A 17,801-nucleotide genomic window follows, 5' to 3' on the forward strand; every position below is an offset into this window, starting at 1 on the left:
CCATTGCTATCAATGAGGAGGGGAATGAAGTTGAAATTGGTTCTGGCTTTAAGGGATTTATGGAAGTAGGAGGAATTCGAATCCCCAAGGTTAAGCCAGTTAATGCAAGACTTTTGTTTAAGGAAGCTTTCTTCTTGGGATAGAAGGGAAGCCAGCTCCAGGGTGGACTTCTTCTCTTCAAGGGCAAGAGAAGAGTTAAGCGGATCAGATTGCAAGCAGATTTGAATGGATTCAAGCATGGACCTACAATCAAAGACCCTAAGGATATGATGCCAAAGGTGGAGGCATTCCAGTCCTTAAGGGAAAGCTTGACATTTTTTAGATTGAGAGCAAAGGAATGGAGACGGGAAAGGCCAGAGGGGACTCGAATGTCCCAGGCAGAATGAACAATAGGAAGGAAGCCAAAGTGGGACGACTACATGTCAAAGAATTTGAAGGACTTGGGTCCGAAGGAGATGAGAATATAGATGAACAGGGAGATGGGACACTGGTCTGAAATACTAGGAGAGGAAGGAGGAAAGCCAGGCTTCATTAACTAGGATGCAGTCAAGCTTACAGGTGATGCGGCTGGGACCACTAAAGCTTAATGCCGGACCATCTGAGGTCATTGAGACTAGAGTCCTCAATACAGGAATTGAAGGCGTCAACAGAGGGGGAATCATGGCAGGGAGATCAACAAAGAACCAGCAAGGCCTGACCCTGCTGATTGAGCAAGGCAAGGGGAGCGATTGTCGTGGTAGAGCTGATCAATGAAGAACCTGCAAGGCCTTGTCCCTACTGGAGGAGCAGGGCAGGTGAGGATGACATCGTGGCAATAGCATGTCCCTACTAGAAGAGCAGGACAGGGGAAGAAGGCTTAGCGGTGGGGCCCTAACTTAACTAGGAGAGCTGAACAGGGGAAGCGAGCAACGAGCCAGTAGTGCCCTGCCCCTATTGGGAGAGTAGGATAGGGGAGGGAAGAACAAAGGGTCGTAGAAGGAGCTCTGAGTGGGCAAGCGTGGGGGAGCAGCAATGAGTGGGAGGTACGAAGGCAAGGGATCGACGAAGTTGGGAGGTGGAAGAGTGGCGCAAGAGGCAGAGGAAGACAACACAGTAGGCGACAACAGCACAAGAGAGTCGGGTTGAGAAGAATGGTCCATGGGCAAGAGATGGATTGGGTTAGGGGCGTTTAAGTGGCTATGGGTTGGTCGCTGAATGGGCCTAGCAAGGGGTGCCACATTCAGACAAAGCCTAGCAGGGTTAAATGGGTTAGCCCAAAAAGAAGTGGCGGGAAAAGGGTGGGCTGAAAGAGATGGAGTGGGCTCAGAAGGAGGATGGGCCGAAAATGAAGAGGGAGGTAAGAGGTGCGTTGAAGTAACAGTTAAACAAGGTGAGGGTTGGGCTAAATTGGTAAAAGAAAAGGGTAGAGGAGAAGAGGAGGTAAAGAGTCATGCGACAGGAAGGGTGGCAAGGTGGAGGTGGCAGTACCAGTAGCAGAGAGGTTTTAAAGAGAAGGCACATCTAGGCTAAGACGTGGTGAAGGCAACAGGAGATGAACATTTTCGGCAATGGCAAGACTAAGGGAGAAATGGGTGCTGAAAGGTGACAGGCTAGCGTGACGATGGCCAGGGATCGACAGTCCAAGAGAAGAACCAGAGGATGGCAAGCGTCGGCCAATGGGAGAGGAAGAGGGCACCGCCGATGGTTTAGAGGACTTCTTTCAAAGGTTCCGACTCCATCTCCGGCCACGGCTGGAGTGGCCAGTGACGGTAGTGGAGGTGCGAGGAGGAGGATAGAGGGATGAGATCTTACTAGGGAAAGTGGAGGGTTTAAGGTAGTCAACACTAGGATTATTGGAGGGAATAAGACAATCAGTGGGATGGGGGTCAGTGGCTGCAAAGGAGGAAGTGGATGAGGATGTATAGTGATGAAGTAACTAGAAGGTCAACCGAGGGAAGTAGGGACATCCGTTCATTGCAAACAGGAGGCGAAAGCTTGATACAATCCTTGGAGGAGCGGCAAAAAGTTTTGCAAACAAAGCAATGAGGGGGAACCCAGTCGTACACAATTTATTGATGAAAAGAGGTTCCCTCATCATCCATAACAATGATAGACGAGGGAGGCGGTGTGTCGGCCGAGGCTACAACACAAATGCGAGCATAGGAGTCTTTGCATTCTCTTGGTGCGTATGTCAGTGAAGAGAGCTTGTCCAACGATGGAGCAATGACCTTTTTCACACCAAAAATGAAGAGGGATGTTTGGAAGAGTTATCCATAGGGGGATGGAGCAGTAGTCTATCTTGTGTAACTGCATGTAGCGGTTCCATTACCGGAGGAAAATCGGCATATTGCCGACATGCCAAGGGCCTTTTTCCAAAGCATTCTACATAACAGATTCCAAGGAGAGATTGAATAAGAAGACACCATTGTCAAGCATGTAGGTTATCATTTGACCTTGTGGTTTCCATTGCTTAAAGGGAGTTTTTGACTACCGGGAAGGGAGGCTAACTGCCGAGGAAGTGACCCATGAGGCAGAACTGCCATTTGGATATTTCAGAATAGAAGGATGAGGCCAAAAAATGTCTAATCTTTTTGTCGCCAAGGAGGTGAGGGGGGGATATAGTGAAGGGATAGGTTCTGTCTAGAAATACTAGCAGAGGTGAATGGGCAGGAAGTCCCAGGAGAAGGAGAGGGAAGGGAAGGAGGGAGGGGGGAGAGGTGGTGGAGGCAGAGGAGATGAGGGAGGGGGAGGAGGTGGCGGAGGGGGTAGGAAGTGGGCGGAAGTCATCGGTTGTGGTCGAAGAAGCCGGAGAGGTATGGGGACGGGGATGGGGAGCGGGAGCGCCATCTTTGATTGAATTCTACTATTGTTTTTATTTCACATATTAGTCATTGAATTTTTGGGAAAAAACCTACCCACGATGCCAAAGTACAATTTCCCTTTCACAAAGATTTTATTATTTTCTCTCCCGCTTAAAAATATGTCAGTCCCATGCAAAGGACACCTTTTTCAGGACAATCATTGGTTTGGTGTGCAGATTCCTCCCCACACCGGCCTTATAGGGAGCCCTCCCCCTTGTAAATAAGAGGGATCAAACTTTTTATTTTACACAAGAGACAATAAAACATTTTATTTTACATAAGAGAATCAAATATTTTATTTTACAAAAAAGGGCATATCCAGTGCACAAGGCTCCCACCACTATGGGATCTAGGTAGGATCATAATGTATGCAGCCTTGCCTTACCCCCGCTTAGTGAAGAGGCTGTTTCCCGACTCGAACCCACAACCAATAGGTCACAATGGAGCAACCTTACTATTGCCCTTACTGCCGCTGAGGTCCACAATATAAATAGTTAAGGGATTGTCTAATTGACACTCCTTAAAGTGTCAAATAATTTGTAACCTTATGTTTTTGTCCTCTCAATATAACACATTTCTTTCACTGAGAGTAAAATCTTATCATTTCACGTGAGTATTTGAAAAGTGTGAGACAATGACAGCTCTCGAAATGACATAAGTGTAAGTACACTTTCAAATTATTTAGAAAACCCCTTTTTACCTTAAAGAACATTTGAGAATAAGACAAGGGACAATCAAAAACTATAGAGGTGCCATTCAAATAAATCCCAATAGTTAAATATTGCTTGCTCGTAGTATGTTAATACTCAGTATAATACACGTTTAGTATGTTAAAAATTGTATACATACATAATTTATACTATGATTTTAATCCATTTAATCTCATGTTTTATCATTCATATGCTAAGAAAACTTATGAAACTATTACAAAAGGAATGTGAATCCTCTGGACTCATAACAACAAATTCTAGTAATTAAAAATTGTTATTTATTGTTTATTTACGATATAATATGCCTAAGAACACTAATTTTGCATGTATACATGTGTATGTTAAGCGTTTCTCTGATAACTCCCCGAAACCAGCTTTCCAATATGTTGTGCGGTACAGATACTTTACACCTTTGCTGCCCCCAAAGAACAAAAATAATTTTATATATCTAATCGAGGATGAAGCAATCCACACCATTTCCCAATTGCCTCCAGGTAAAAACATGGCTACAAAACTGGATAACATTAATACCTGATCATAGGAATGAGAAGCTTTGTCAAAGCGTCGACGGGCCTCCTGCACGATAAAAGGTTCAATAATTGGTTCAGTGAAACAAGATCAAAGTTGGTAGGTATTAGAATACAAGGTCTTGAAAAAATAATTCAACCTTCTGTAATCTTTGTTGCATACATAAGTTATCGAAGAAAAAAAAAATTTCTTGCATACATTATCTATATCTTGCATAGTGATCTCAATGAAGCATAGTTGTCACGGCGTCAAATCGATCCAAGGCAGTGGAGGGGTGGCTAATCGATTTGGCGATGAATCGCCTGTTATGGCGTTGCCATGGCGGTCAAATCGCCCATGTGTTATTTTTTATTTTCCCTTTTTTCTACAGTTATTTAATATGCTATTTTTTTATTTCCACTATTTTCTAAAGTTATTTAGCATGCTACAAGCCTACAATATATACCCTATAACATATAAAACCAACATTAAACAACATCAAATCATCAAAAATCAACATAGCCCTATCAAAATCACCTTGCATTTTACAAAAAATCGATTGCCTAGTGAATTAGGCGTGACCTAGCGTCCCTGGCGATGGCGTAGAGACGCCTATCAGCCAATGGCGACCGCCATTTGTGAGTCACGTAAATCGTAGCACTGCCATGAACTTCTTTTTCAACCAGGACGCCAAATCGCCCCATTGGCGACACCTAGGCGACGCCATGACAACTATGCAATGAAGTGCACAATCATTCCTTATATGAATAAAACTTTCTAATGTGAGAACTCAACCTGCATATCTGACTAAAATTTATGTTGAAAAAAAAAAGATTCTTGCAAAATACTCCATAAGACATACAAATAATTAAAAAATTAAAGCACGCGTTCAACAAGTGTACTGCTAATAATTGTACTCTTGCATTATCTAGCAAGCTTGCCCTAAATAGGAGCCACTGCACTGTGCTCTTGCTTTGTATTGCAGATCTTGCCCCAAAGGTCACCTCAGCCTTGCCTGGCAAACATCACCTTACAAGTGACGACGAAAAGGCTTTTTTTCAAGCCTAAGGAGCAGTAAGCGGGGTAGGATAAAGTGAAAAAGAAGCATATTGGTGTGATGGAGGGCCAGTAGGGGAAGGAAATAAATCCTTGAAAGAACACAGAGCTGCAAGGGAGGGAGAGAGGATGCGCACAAAGAAAGAGGGAAGAAAGAGAATCGCACACAGCCCGCAAGCTCTCGAACCACACAAACTCAATTCATATTTTCATTATCTCTCCAAAACGTTGGTTGCAAGCATATATGTAAATATATAGGAAATTAAAAAATCTAACATGGAAAGAAATCCTAAAAAAGAAACAAGTTCAAAATGGAAAGGAAATCCCATCCGACTATACTCCTGCGTATCCTACCACTTTGGAAAGAACAGACTTCAAATAAAAGATTCCCATAATATTCCTAAATAAATAAGCTATTAAAATCCTATTAGATCCAAATCTCAAATATGGATCGAGGTCATCTCTGTCTGGATGCCTAGATGGGTTTGGATAGGTCCATGGGTGTGCATCTGCATCAACTCCCCCAGTGTTGAGAAAAACTCGTCCACGAGTTTTGTAGAAGAGTAACAATAAAAGCGCATGCATAGGAGTGAATTGTTCTTTGTCTACGACGCAAACAAAATCCAAGACATAAAGTTTTGGAGGTGCATTCAAGTCCGGAGAATCATGGGGGAGAACAAACTCATGATGGGAAATCCTTGGCTCTAATTGATGTCTATCATTACCTGATCCACGATCTTCTCTTTTTCCATCGCCATTACTTGTTCCAGAACCGAACAATCTTCCCCCTGTGATGATCCATTAGGCTCATCCTATGGCTGTACTATCAGTATTTCCTTCTTTGATTCAACCGATCCGTGAAGAATAAATGTCTGAGGCATATGGAAAGGTTGAAGGGTGCACAAATTTTTGTCATAATCTGGGATGCCCTGTCGTTCTTCTAACCAACCTCGAACCAATTTAACAATGTGCTGAGGTGAATCAAACACTTCACAAAAAGCTCCATCACAATATTGATAAACAAAGAATTCAACAAATACATCATCCTCTCACTCATAGATGATCTGACTGATCTTTGATAACATATCCACCACAAATCTAGAGACGAAATTGTCGTGTCCCTTCTCATCAATCAACAAATTAGCAAGCTTTCCATTGGGCATGGGAACTATGAACTTGAATACAAAAGATTCCATATCCAAATTTGTAATCAGAAGTACATTAGGCCTACTATAAAGAGAGAACACTCAAAGTAGGTTTAATGGAAAAACAACAATAAATGGAAGTGTAACACAGGGTGGCAAAATCGTAATTAAAATGAAATTCTTAAGTGAGTGGCAATGTTGTAATTAGAAGGAAAACTAATTAGAAGCACAGGTAATACAACATTTGTGTCAAGGGTAAACTGTGAAATGAAAATAAATATGAGACAAAAGGAATGGAGAATAATGGAAAGGGTAGATGGGAAAAAGAAAATAAATTAAAGGAAAGAATTGACTCAAAGGAAGAGTCGTGTGTGGGAGGGTCACCGACAAAAGGGGTTCTTCTCCTTCTTGGAGACGGAACCAGCCGCAATGGTGGACCCTCGGAGGAGTGAACAGACTTCGAGGCTGCATCACCCTCAAACAAAAAGGAAGCCAGTGCGAAGGAAGGCACGATGCGAGTGAGTGGACTGCGGCTAGGGTTCAAGAACAGGTATGTGTTAACTTTTTCTTTTCTTAGCCTCTGCCAGTTGCTCTCTCTTCTCTTCCTCTTCTTCTTCCTCTGTCTTTTTTCCCACAAGCCGGAACCCTAGAAGAAGGGGTTCAATCAAAGGGGAAAAAGAAAAACAGAAGGTGATGGGGTTTCGTTGTGGGTTTCAGTAGGGGTCGAAGGGATGGGTTTCGTTGTGTGTGGAAACCGAGAAGAGGGTATGTCACAGAACAGGAAGCTAGGTGTAACGAAGGGAGGGAAAGGAGGATTTAAGGGAGTGGCTCGATTTCCCAATTTTGAATAGAAATGGGGTTTTTTTCTTTTTTTGGGATCTCAATTCTCAGCAAAACTGGGCACGCCAAGAAAGAAGGAGAACCGAGGGAAGAAGAAATTGATGGGAGGAAGGATGGAATCCTTCGGCTCTGGTACCAAGTTGATGGAGGGCCAGTAGGGGAAGGAAAGAAATCCCTAAGAGAACTCAGAGTTGTAGGGGAGGGAGAGAGGATTCGCACAAAGGGGGAAGGAAAAGAATCGCACACAGCCCGCAAGATCTTAAACCACAAACTCAATTCATATTTTCATTCTCTCTCCAAAACGTTGGTTACAAGCATATATAGGAAAATAAAAACTCTAACATGGAAAGAAATCCTAAAAATGAAACAAGTTCAAAAGGAAAGGAAATCCCAAGCCAACTCTACTCCTACGTATCCTACCACTTTGGAAAGAAATCCTAAAAAGGAAACAAGTTCAAAAAGGAAATGAAATCCCAAGACTCTACTCCTACATATCCTACCACTTTGGAAAGAAAAGACTTAAGATAAAAGATTCCCATAATATTCCTAAATAAATAAGCTACTAAAATCCTAGTATCCTACTAGATCCAAAACTCAAATATGGATCTGGTTCATCTCTGTCAAGATATCCAGATAGGTATGGACCAGTCCATGGGTGTGCATCTGCATCATGGTGAAGAATAGCCAATAATAAACAAATATACAATAGGGTTCGGCGAATACTACCAACCAAGGGTGCAAATCCAAACTACCAATGTGTGACTTTTCTTGCAATATAAAGGTTTTACACATGTTTATATAGGCTAAAATAATGTTTCCATTAAGTATTGGAGCTTTCATATGACCGTTTGCAACCCCCCACACAAAAAAAAAAACCAAAAAATGGGCATCTGAAACTCACCGGAAAAAAATGTAATCTTTTAGCGAAATTTTGGATTTTGGTCATGCCAAAACAAGAGCAAAACTCAAGCATTTGAACTTTGGTTCAGACAGATTAGTTCTGTCAACGATCACAGGTGGCAGCCAAGTCTTTCTGGAAATATATATATATATATATAAACACGCAGAGCGAGAGAGAGAGAAGACAATATAATACTGCATTGGAATTTTTTTAATTATTTAATTACTATGTAGCCAGTATATTGCGATGATTTCAAAGCCTCAGGGGTAAAGTTCCTAAAGTTACATGCCAGGTTGTTTCTGATTATTGAACAGCTTTCTTAAGCATTGTGATCCTTTTGTGATTTCAGTAGTTCCAAACTAGAAAACTCCAAACATTAGCTGTGCTACAACATAAGGTGTTCCAGTCAGATACATCATACATGAATCCCTCCTATAAGAAGAAACTACTCTATATAGAACTCAAAATGAAGTATCAACTGTCCAACTAAAGAATTGAAGCTAAAAATTCCCACATTATGGTATTTCAAATAAAAAAATAGAATATAACCAAACTTTTTCTGCGATTTGAGGTGTTCATGGTGTAATTTCCCAATTTGCAGAAATAATTTCTATATTGACACTATATTTGTAAATACAAATTTCGAATGTTATGCTACAGTTTTCAGGTCATAAAATCCTACAGTTCTTCAATTTGAGACCAGATGTTCCACTCAACAACATATAAAATTATGAAATGCACTTTTTTTCATGGATAATAGGTGCTCCATTGAGGCTGTGTTCGTTTGTTTCTTGCATAAAAGAAAAGAAATAATTTCCTTTACTAGTTGTTCGGTGGAAAAAAAAAATGCAAACTTTTCCTTTGTTGCTTGGTAGTCCAATACTTATTCCCCACAAGGATTAAAGTATTGGTAACAGTCCCCATATCAGTCAATCCATTTAAAGACACATATCGGGCCGTATCGTATCGTATCGTATCGGAGATATGCAAGGTAAGCACAGAAATGGTCAGGATACACATGAAAATACACTTTTGTATAAATGAGCAATATATAGCATGTATCATGCATAAACACTAAAATGAAGAACACCGTATTGAGAGACGGGTGCATTCAATTGAAATTGTTATAAAAGATAAGGTTTCTTACATGTAGTAATAATCTATTACAAATCAATAATTCATGTTTGACGCTATATTTTAGTTTCTTTTATCTAAATCTACTCAAACATAGCAAAAAACAGAAGTAAAACAAAGATTTGCGGAAAAAAATTTGAGTTCTTTCTACTTAACTGTTTTGTGCTATGTTTAGCTTCAATAGGTGATTTTTATGCTTCAATCCTCAAAACATCAGTTTGATTATTGAATCATTTTCTATGAATGATTCAAAATCCCCAAATCCAAAAAGTGAAAGTATGTATCGGTTATGTATTCGGTGCATATCGTATCGATACATGAGGATACACTTCATTTTTAAAAATAGTGTATCGTATCAGTCCCTATCATATCAGTATCGACCGATACTTTAAACCATGATTCCCCATCTTGTGAACAAAAGGAGAAGCCAGGTATGACCAGCTTTCTCTCAATTTTCCTTTTCCTGTAGTTTCCCACTTCACGGGTGAGACACAATACTAGGTATAGCCATTTCTTCTATGTTTTCTCCCACTTATGCAATCAAGCAATCATATTTCCCATTTTTCACTCAATTTTCCTTTCCCAAATTTGTGAGGGTGCAGCCTAAGGAAAAGAAAAGATGACAAAGATCCAGCAAGGCTCAAGTAGACATGAACAAAGAGGCTAACAAGGCACAGCACAGTCACAAATGCAACCATGCCAACTACCAAGTATGGCAGCCAACAGCCTTCACTCCCCACACGCATGTACAAAAAAGACAAGCACCAACAAAGAGCAAACCCCACCTCCCAGCCACACAAAATAGCATGAAAATACAAGAAGTTAACAAGCTGACAAGCAGGAACCAACAGAATGGAAATTCACAGTAGGGGGCTACGCCCCTTCAATCTCTCCTTGCTCAACCCCCACAAGTCTTTCCTATTTTGCTTCTCCCATTTTAGATTCGGACACCATAATCTGGAAACTCCACTACCCAACTGCTTTTTAGCTGAAGAAATGGACTCATTGCAACAGACCACCTATTTCCCTCTATGATCCCTTTATTCAGGAACATAAAAAATCTCTTGCCTCAAGGATGAACGACCATTGCTATTGGGTATCAAACAGGCAAGCCAACTTCCCAACATAAAATCCTTGTTAGGAAAACATCAAATGTTAAGGGTTGCTACACAGTATTCCCTATGCATGTTATAAACGCTTGTTAGGTTTCAGATACTTCGATCCTGGAAAAGCGACGGTCAAGAGAATGAGGAAGTTTACAATCTGCCATACGCCTATACCATGCTGCATAGTTGTCAAGGCATCACCTAGGCATCCAGGTGCCTTGGTCGCTTGTCAGTCTCGCCTTGCGTCCAGGCCCCCTCCAACCCTTGGGTCTCCTAGACATTGTGAAAACTATCCCACACTTAGATTGATGTTGGGAAGAGGATCCAAAGGTCTGGTTAGGTGATCCCAGGGACTGCTTCTCTAATGCCTCATATTATAATTTTTTAACTAAAGAGCCTGACGGGTATGAGGAAAGAAGATTGCCAGAGTTGAGCAAGATAAGGAAAATAGAAGCTTCTCCAAGAGTGGCCACTCTGGCCAGGGTGGTAGAACTCAATAACGCTCCAACGTCAGATATTTACAGAACAAAGAATGGCAGACTTGGATTGGCAGTTGACAGAAAGATGCTACTTCCATTTATGTATCTGCACATCATCTACTTTTGTACTGCTGTATTTCTCTTACAGTAAAGGCATATTTCCTCAATCGCTTCGGAATACATTCAACTGGGTCTTCTTCTATGGATAAGATGTTTATCATATGGCCTGCTGATGCAGATCAAAGCTTGAAGAAGAAGGCAAAAACAGGAGTCAGAAAATACTGTTCACGTGAACAGTACTTTGGGTCCATACGTTCTGTTTTAGTTTCCTATTTAGTTTAGTTTAGCTAGTTTCTATTTTCTTATTGAGCAAACTATTCAAGTTAGTTTCCTTTTTGGTTAAACAATTAGTTTCCTATTTGTAATTAGATTAGTTTCCTTTTAAGTTCAATTAGTTTCTAATTTTGTTAAGCTTGGTTAGCAAATTCGATACAAATTAGAAAGTTTTATTTTAGTCCACTAGTTTCCTTTCATGTTATTTCTTAATGTCCAAGTTCTATAAGGCAATTTAAAGCTATTGATCATAATGAACAAATGGAGATTGAAGTTTATGAAAATTGAGTGTTTACTCATGGCTGAGATAGCTATTACCTTGAGGGGTGAGATGCCCGTTCCCTGCTCTTCGCCACCCTTCTCAACCCTCCATCGATTTTCTTTCTTTTCCTTTTATTTGTTTGTTGTGAGTGTTTGAGTGATCATTACAAGCTTGTTGAAGTTCAGAATTTCCATCAAAAGCCTAGTTGAAGGTCCGTAGCTATTGTGCTGCAAAACTTCATAAAGTTTCCTAATTCATGTCAGCAGCATAACTCTCAATTCAACCATCGGAATTGGCTCATCTTTTGAGGGCTTGTTGACCCATCTAGGACCTTCATCTACTCCGATTTTTAGCTCCATCTAAGCTATGGTTTGTGAGATCTCATATTTCACCCTATTCGGCCAGATTTTTCATATCCTGCCTAGGATTAGGTCTTTGTGATTCTAGTCCTACACATAGTTTTTAAGGCGGTAAGGCGACGGAGGCGTTTGAGAGTCTTTCGGAGCGCCTTAGCGATAAGGCGGGCATAAAGCGTCGCCTTATAGACTAAAGCGTTCTTGTGTAATTTTTTTATAAAACCAATCTATTTGGCTCAAATTCTAGTTGAATCCTATTACTCATATGTTAAAAAAATATTAAAGGTTCATATTCATGCCAATTTAAGATATTCATCAAGAAAACAAATCAATAAAGTGAATAAACTAAGTTCATCTTCATCAATCATCAATCATCAATATTCAATCATCAATCATCAATCGTCAATCGTCAATCATCAATCATCAATCATCAATCATCAATCATCAATCATCATAATATATTAACATATAATATAAATACATAACTATGAAACAAAATTATAAATATAAAGAAAAGAAGACATAAAAAATACAAGTATTTATTATGCTTACCTCTATGATGCCAAAATGAGTGCCTAAGCCCTAAGGTCATCCACTATATTTCTAATCCTGTCAAAGAAGAATGAAACTCACTGCTACCGGAGCAAAATGGTTTCCTGGATCAGTGGTTTTTCCTTGTTCCTTGATTCCTTCTCAAAGCCCTTTCTTAAAACCCTTGACAAAATCCAAACCCTATTTGTGAATCGGGTTTTTGTTTTGTTTGTTTTGGTGGAGTAAAGCTAATCCCATACATCTCAAGTGTTAACAAAACCATACACCTACCAATAAAAAATCTATATTTGAAATCTTCATCAAGTAATTTTAAAATGTGTTTAAAAAAAAAAAAAAACATATAAGGCGCCACTTCACATAAGGCGGAGCACTGCCTTACCATCTCTAGACCGCATCAGCGCCTAGGCGCTGCTAAGGCGTCGCCTTACCAGCGCCTTAAAAACTATGGTCCTACATTAATTGGTATCAGAGCTACGATCCAACCTAACAGAGGATGGAGCCGCATGATTTTCGTGAGAAACTTTCTTGATACATCTTCCTTAAATGGGTAGATGAATTGGACGTGTACTTTAACAACTACAACTTGAAAGAGACAACATTTCGATATGCTTTCTCCCAGATGAGTGATTGTGCTCAAATCAAATGGAAAGTCCGTGAAAGGCAACTTCAAGCTCAAGGATGTGAGCCTAGAACATGGGAAGAAATGCAATACGAATTGCCAGGCATGTACCTATCTAAGCATGAACGAAGAATGTACTTCCCTAAACCAGATTTCCAAAAGCCACCCACAGTTGACAAAAGGAAGAAGGAATTATCGGCCTCTATTGTGCAACGCATTGCAAATGAGCAACGAGAGAAGACACCTCCAAGTCCAACCGATGAACTAGAGTTAAAAGTTGAGGTTACTGTTGAAGAAATTCCAGCAACTCCTATTGTTGAGGGAGAGGTAGTTATTGATGCCCCCATGAGTGGGATGAATGTGGAAGAAGTCAAAAGCGATACAGTCATAATGATGCACAAGGAGATCGAACCCAAGGAGATTGGTGCTCCAACAATTGTGATGCCTGTGAACAGCTAAGAGGAAGATCCTAAAGGAAACGAAATTGAAGTACTGGTTGACGATATCATTAAAGAGGCTGTGAATGATAAGGACAAAGGACTTGAAGAGTCTACGATTGAAGAAGAGCAAGTAGAGGAAGTGCTAAAAGATGACCCCATGGACACATCTGTATACATTGAAGTTGAGTATGTGGAGTTTGTCATCCCCTTGAAGTACCTTGAAGAGCATCAACCATGCCTATACGACTATATCCGTATGATCAAGAAACTACCTGAAGTTTTCTAAAGCTTGAAGAGAGATGTGCACCATGCTACAATCACCCTCACACTCTACAAAATTTAAGGAAAAATCTTTTCTAAGAGGGGGTGAATAGAAGCAGATCAAAGCTTGAAGGAGAAGACAAAAACAAGAGTCAGAAAATATTGTTCACAAAACACTGTTCACGTGGACAGTAACACGACTTACTGTTCACATGAACAGTACTTTGGGTCAATACCTTCTGTTTAGTTTCGTATTTAGTTTAGTTTGGTTAGTTTATATTTTCTAATTGAGCAAGTTATTCAAGTTAGTTTCCGTTTTGGTTAAACAATTAGTTTCTTATTTGAAATTAGATTAGCTTCCTTTTAAGTTCAGCTGTTAGTTTTTATAATTTTATTAAGCTTGGTTAGCAAATTAGACACAAATTAAAAAGTCTTATTTTAGTCCATTAGTTTCCTTTTATGTTATTTCTTAATGTCCAAGTTTTGTAAGGCTATGTAAAGCCATTGATCATAATGAAAAAATGGAGATGAAATTTATGAAGATTGAGTGTTTACTCATAGCTGAGATAGCTATTAACTTGAGAGGTGAGATACCCAAAAAATGAGGGTTGAGATACTCATTCCCTAAATCTTCTCCACCCTTCTCAACCCTCCATCGATTTTCTTTCTTTTCCTTTTATTTGTTTTTCTGTGAGAGAGTTTTTGAGTGATCATTACAAGCTTGCTGAAGTTCAGCCATCAAAAAACTAGTCGAAGGTCTGTAGCTATTGTACTGCAGAACTCAATAAAGTTTCCTAATTCATATCAGCAACATAACTCTCAATTCAACCATTGGAATTGGCTCATCTTTTGAGAGCTTGTTGACCCATCTAGGACCTTCATCTACTCTGAGCTTCAGCTCCATCTAAGCTACGGTTTGTGAGATCTCATATTTCTCCCTATTCAGCCAGATTTTTCATATCCTGCCAGGGAATAGGTCCTTTGTGATTCTAGTCCTACATTACCTGCTTGTCTTCAAAGAAAGAGGAGTAGTTTTGTGGGGCTAGGCTCCTTATGCTACTGTTTTGGGGTTTTGGAAGCAGCAGAAGAATTTTTTAAGACAATCCCAGAGTTTTCCCCAGGATATGTGCCAATATTGCCAGGTAGACAGGTACATATTGGATTGGGTTTTGACTTCCAAAGAATTTATTGGGGTAATATAGGATGTGTTTCTTTTCTAAGTGGGGATTCATGCTTTTTGACTGATATATTCAGTTTTTTCTTTATAAATACTATTTTGTTCTTTGTTTACATCATGGGGGATATTTAGATCTACAGTGGCACCCGCGCATATTTTTCTTAAAGAAATTACAATACGCTTTTATTGATTTACAAAAACAAAGAAAAGCTACGATCAGAAGAGCTTGATAATCTGCAGCCTAAAATGTATGAACTGATATGAGCCATTATTGATGGACTGGTCATAAACTCACAAAGAATTCAGAGACACCTGCATTGTGTGTCCTAGAGGTCAGTGGATATCTAGTGTGTACTGTGTAGGACATATACAGAAATGCCCCAAACCACCCCCCCCCAATCCAGTTTCTTTTCCTTACTATATCCTTTGAGTAATAAAATTAATTTTAGAACTGATTCTAAAAAAAAAAAAAACTGCTTTCAACTTTATTCATACAAGACTAAAAAGCAGGATTGGAGACTAAAAATAGAAATTATGTAAACCCATCAGAAAAAAGAGGGCGGGAAAAAGAAACAAAAGAAGAAAAGAAAAGGAATCACCTTCACACCATGTAGATCAACAGACATAAACTGCGTCAAACGATCATTCAACATATGCTCTACCTGCAATATTAACAGAGGCCTCTCACTCCAATGGCAAAACTCTCACAATGATGAGCACATATAAATAAGAGAAAAACTGAGTTACACCTTGACCATGAACAACATCAAAAAGTGGCATAATCAAGTACAAGTGACATAAATTGACCAATAATTCTGACTGAAATAATTTAATAGATATATTTGAGATTGGAATTAAGACTTGTATATGGAAGTCTGCAGCAGTGTTCACTATTGTCATGGGCCTATTTTGAAAGCCCATATATGAGGGGATAAGTGGCCCATATGAATTTACCTAGTTAGTTGTATCAAGTCCTCTAAGGTTGGGAAGTCTTGGGGATGTCAATAGGTAGTTTCATAGTTAATTGTGAAAGACCTTGAAAATATAAAGTCATTAAGTATATTGAAAAGAGTCACAATGTAAGTCCTATAAATGTAAAGGCCATTAAGTCTGAGAGGAAGTTCCATTTAGTGTCTAGAACCCTCCCAGCCTCTATAAAAAGAGCTGCCTGTAAGCATTTGAAATCAGGAATTCAATGATATTTGGTTTTACCATTCTTCTGTGAGAGATGGACCGCAATGAGATGTTGTTCCTGGTGAGATGCTAGGGTGGTTGGTGAGATGCTGGCCTATGTTTTGGGTGAGACTATTCAAGAAACATCTTCTTATCTTTCTTACTTCTTCCTTTATTTAAAGTTCCCAATTCTGGTTGTGTTTTCACCTCCCTACGATCTTGTCTATCGAGGATTCTGATTTGTTGCAAGGACTGAACCAGACTCCATTGGTTCTCTACTGGTGTTGAACTTGAAGGTTGGGCAAGATTAAACATTAGTTGAGAGGAAAGAGAAAAGTAGTAACGTGCGGAAGTAGGGTTCCTTGTTTTTATCAGGCTGAAGTACTTTTTCTAATTCCCCTCATGTGCCAAATTCAATTGATTTATAAATCCTTACCTTTGGGAAAGGATTTAAAAGAGATAATTTAGGGCTTATAATTCGATCAAAAGTGGTCCCAGTAAATGTTTTATATTTGTTATTTACTTAAGATATTATTCATAAATAAGCAAATACCCCCTATTTGAATCCAATAAAAATAGTTTAAAAATCAAATTCCAAGAGAATAAAAAGTCAACCCCCTAGTCCAAGAACAAAAACTGAATTTTTTATCGTAGGACAGATTTTCAACGTTCAAATGCTTGGGGTTTTCTCAATTCTAAAAATTTTATTAATCTTATCAAAGTAAAATATTGCTAAAAACCTAAAGTTCGGTAAAATAATCTTTTGTTTTGATGTCCATAAAATTATTTTCATTCAGGCAATTTTAACAGCATTCATGCGCTTTAAAATAAGTTTGACAAGAATATACCTTTGTCATTACAACTCAGATTTAAGCAATCTTAGGCTTGTTGGAAAGCTGGTTTTGTACTATAGCTAATGCAAAAAGTCTCATGTAAAAATAAGATCATTTGACAAGTCAAATTTATTTTAGAACAAGAGCATTTCTCTAAATGTTGATTTTTGATGACTTAATGTGACCTAATGTTGATTTTTTATGATTGGTGTAACTTAATGTTGATTTTTTATGACTTGATGCGACTTAATGTTGATTTTTTATGATACCAGGTATATGTAGCATACCAAATAATGTTAGAAAATATGGAAAAAAAATAAAAAATAACACTTGTTCGCCTTAAGGCGGCACCTTATTCGCCTAAACGCTTATGCAGCCTTCCAACGCCTTGGTGTCGTCCCACCTATGGTAATTCCATTTCCACTCTTAAAAAGAGCATCCACATGGTAGAATTGGGTAAATTCAATTTCCACCCTGTCCAATTCCATTGAACCAAACACACCCTAAAATAATTTGAGACATCAGTAAGGCCTAAAGATTAAATCTAAATAATGCTATAATGATTTTACCCATTAATCCTTTTTTACATTTTCCTTTCTGAAATTTTTATTTTTTTCAGTATTCAAAGCTTTAATGCCCATTTGGGTTACCCCCTGCTGGTCTAGCATAATGCCATGTTGAAGTGAAACCAGCAGAAAATGCTACTGTATGAGACAATGGATCATGCAATTGAATGGGTCAAGTGATCAAGCACTTCTAACAAGATTCTACAGATAAATGAAAGCCAGGTTACTTACTTGAGAGCGAAGAAGTTCCTTATAGCTACCAAGCTCACGAAATGCAGTCACAAACTTCGATATAACAGGACCTACAACATATAATGACTAAGAAAATTTTTCATAACATCAAACAGACTAAATTCATAGTCTAATAGCATATTGTAATTTCCATCTATGAGGAGAATATCAAGATGTGGCAACCAACCGGCATCACCTATCCCAGGTTAAAAGCAGCCCATTGGATCTAACCATCTGAGAATTTACATTGTTTAGGAACACCAAATTTAATGAAAAACTC

The 17,801-nt window shown here is 39.1% G+C and overlaps 1 protein-coding gene across 2 annotated transcripts in view; it reads right to left on the reverse strand.

The window, feature by feature from the left end:
- Positions 1-17,592, reverse strand: part of LOC122081426 (ADP-ribosylation factor GTPase-activating protein AGD4-like) — a 73,331-nt gene extending 55,739 nt beyond the window's left edge. Inside the window, exons 1-3 of one of the 2 annotated variants that reach the window (XM_042648568.1) lie at positions 17,522-17,592; positions 15,318-15,380; positions 4,082-4,126 (exon numbers count right to left, since the gene is read on the reverse strand). In XM_042648568.1, coding sequence (XP_042504502.1) covers positions 4,082-4,126; positions 15,318-15,371 — 99 coding nt within the window. In that variant the 5' untranslated portion in view covers positions 15,372-15,380; positions 17,522-17,592. Of the gene's footprint in view, positions 1-4,081; positions 4,127-15,317; positions 15,381-17,521 lie in introns of those variants that run through there. The other variant, XM_042648575.1, reaches the window with a different exon arrangement.
- Between the last annotated feature and the right edge of the window lie 209 nt (positions 17,593-17,801).

The sequence above is a fragment of the Macadamia integrifolia genome, chromosome 1, assembly GCF_013358625.1.
Source record: "Macadamia integrifolia cultivar HAES 741 chromosome 1, SCU_Mint_v3, whole genome shotgun sequence".
Lineage (NCBI taxonomy): Eukaryota > Viridiplantae > Streptophyta > Magnoliopsida > Proteales > Proteaceae > Macadamia > Macadamia integrifolia.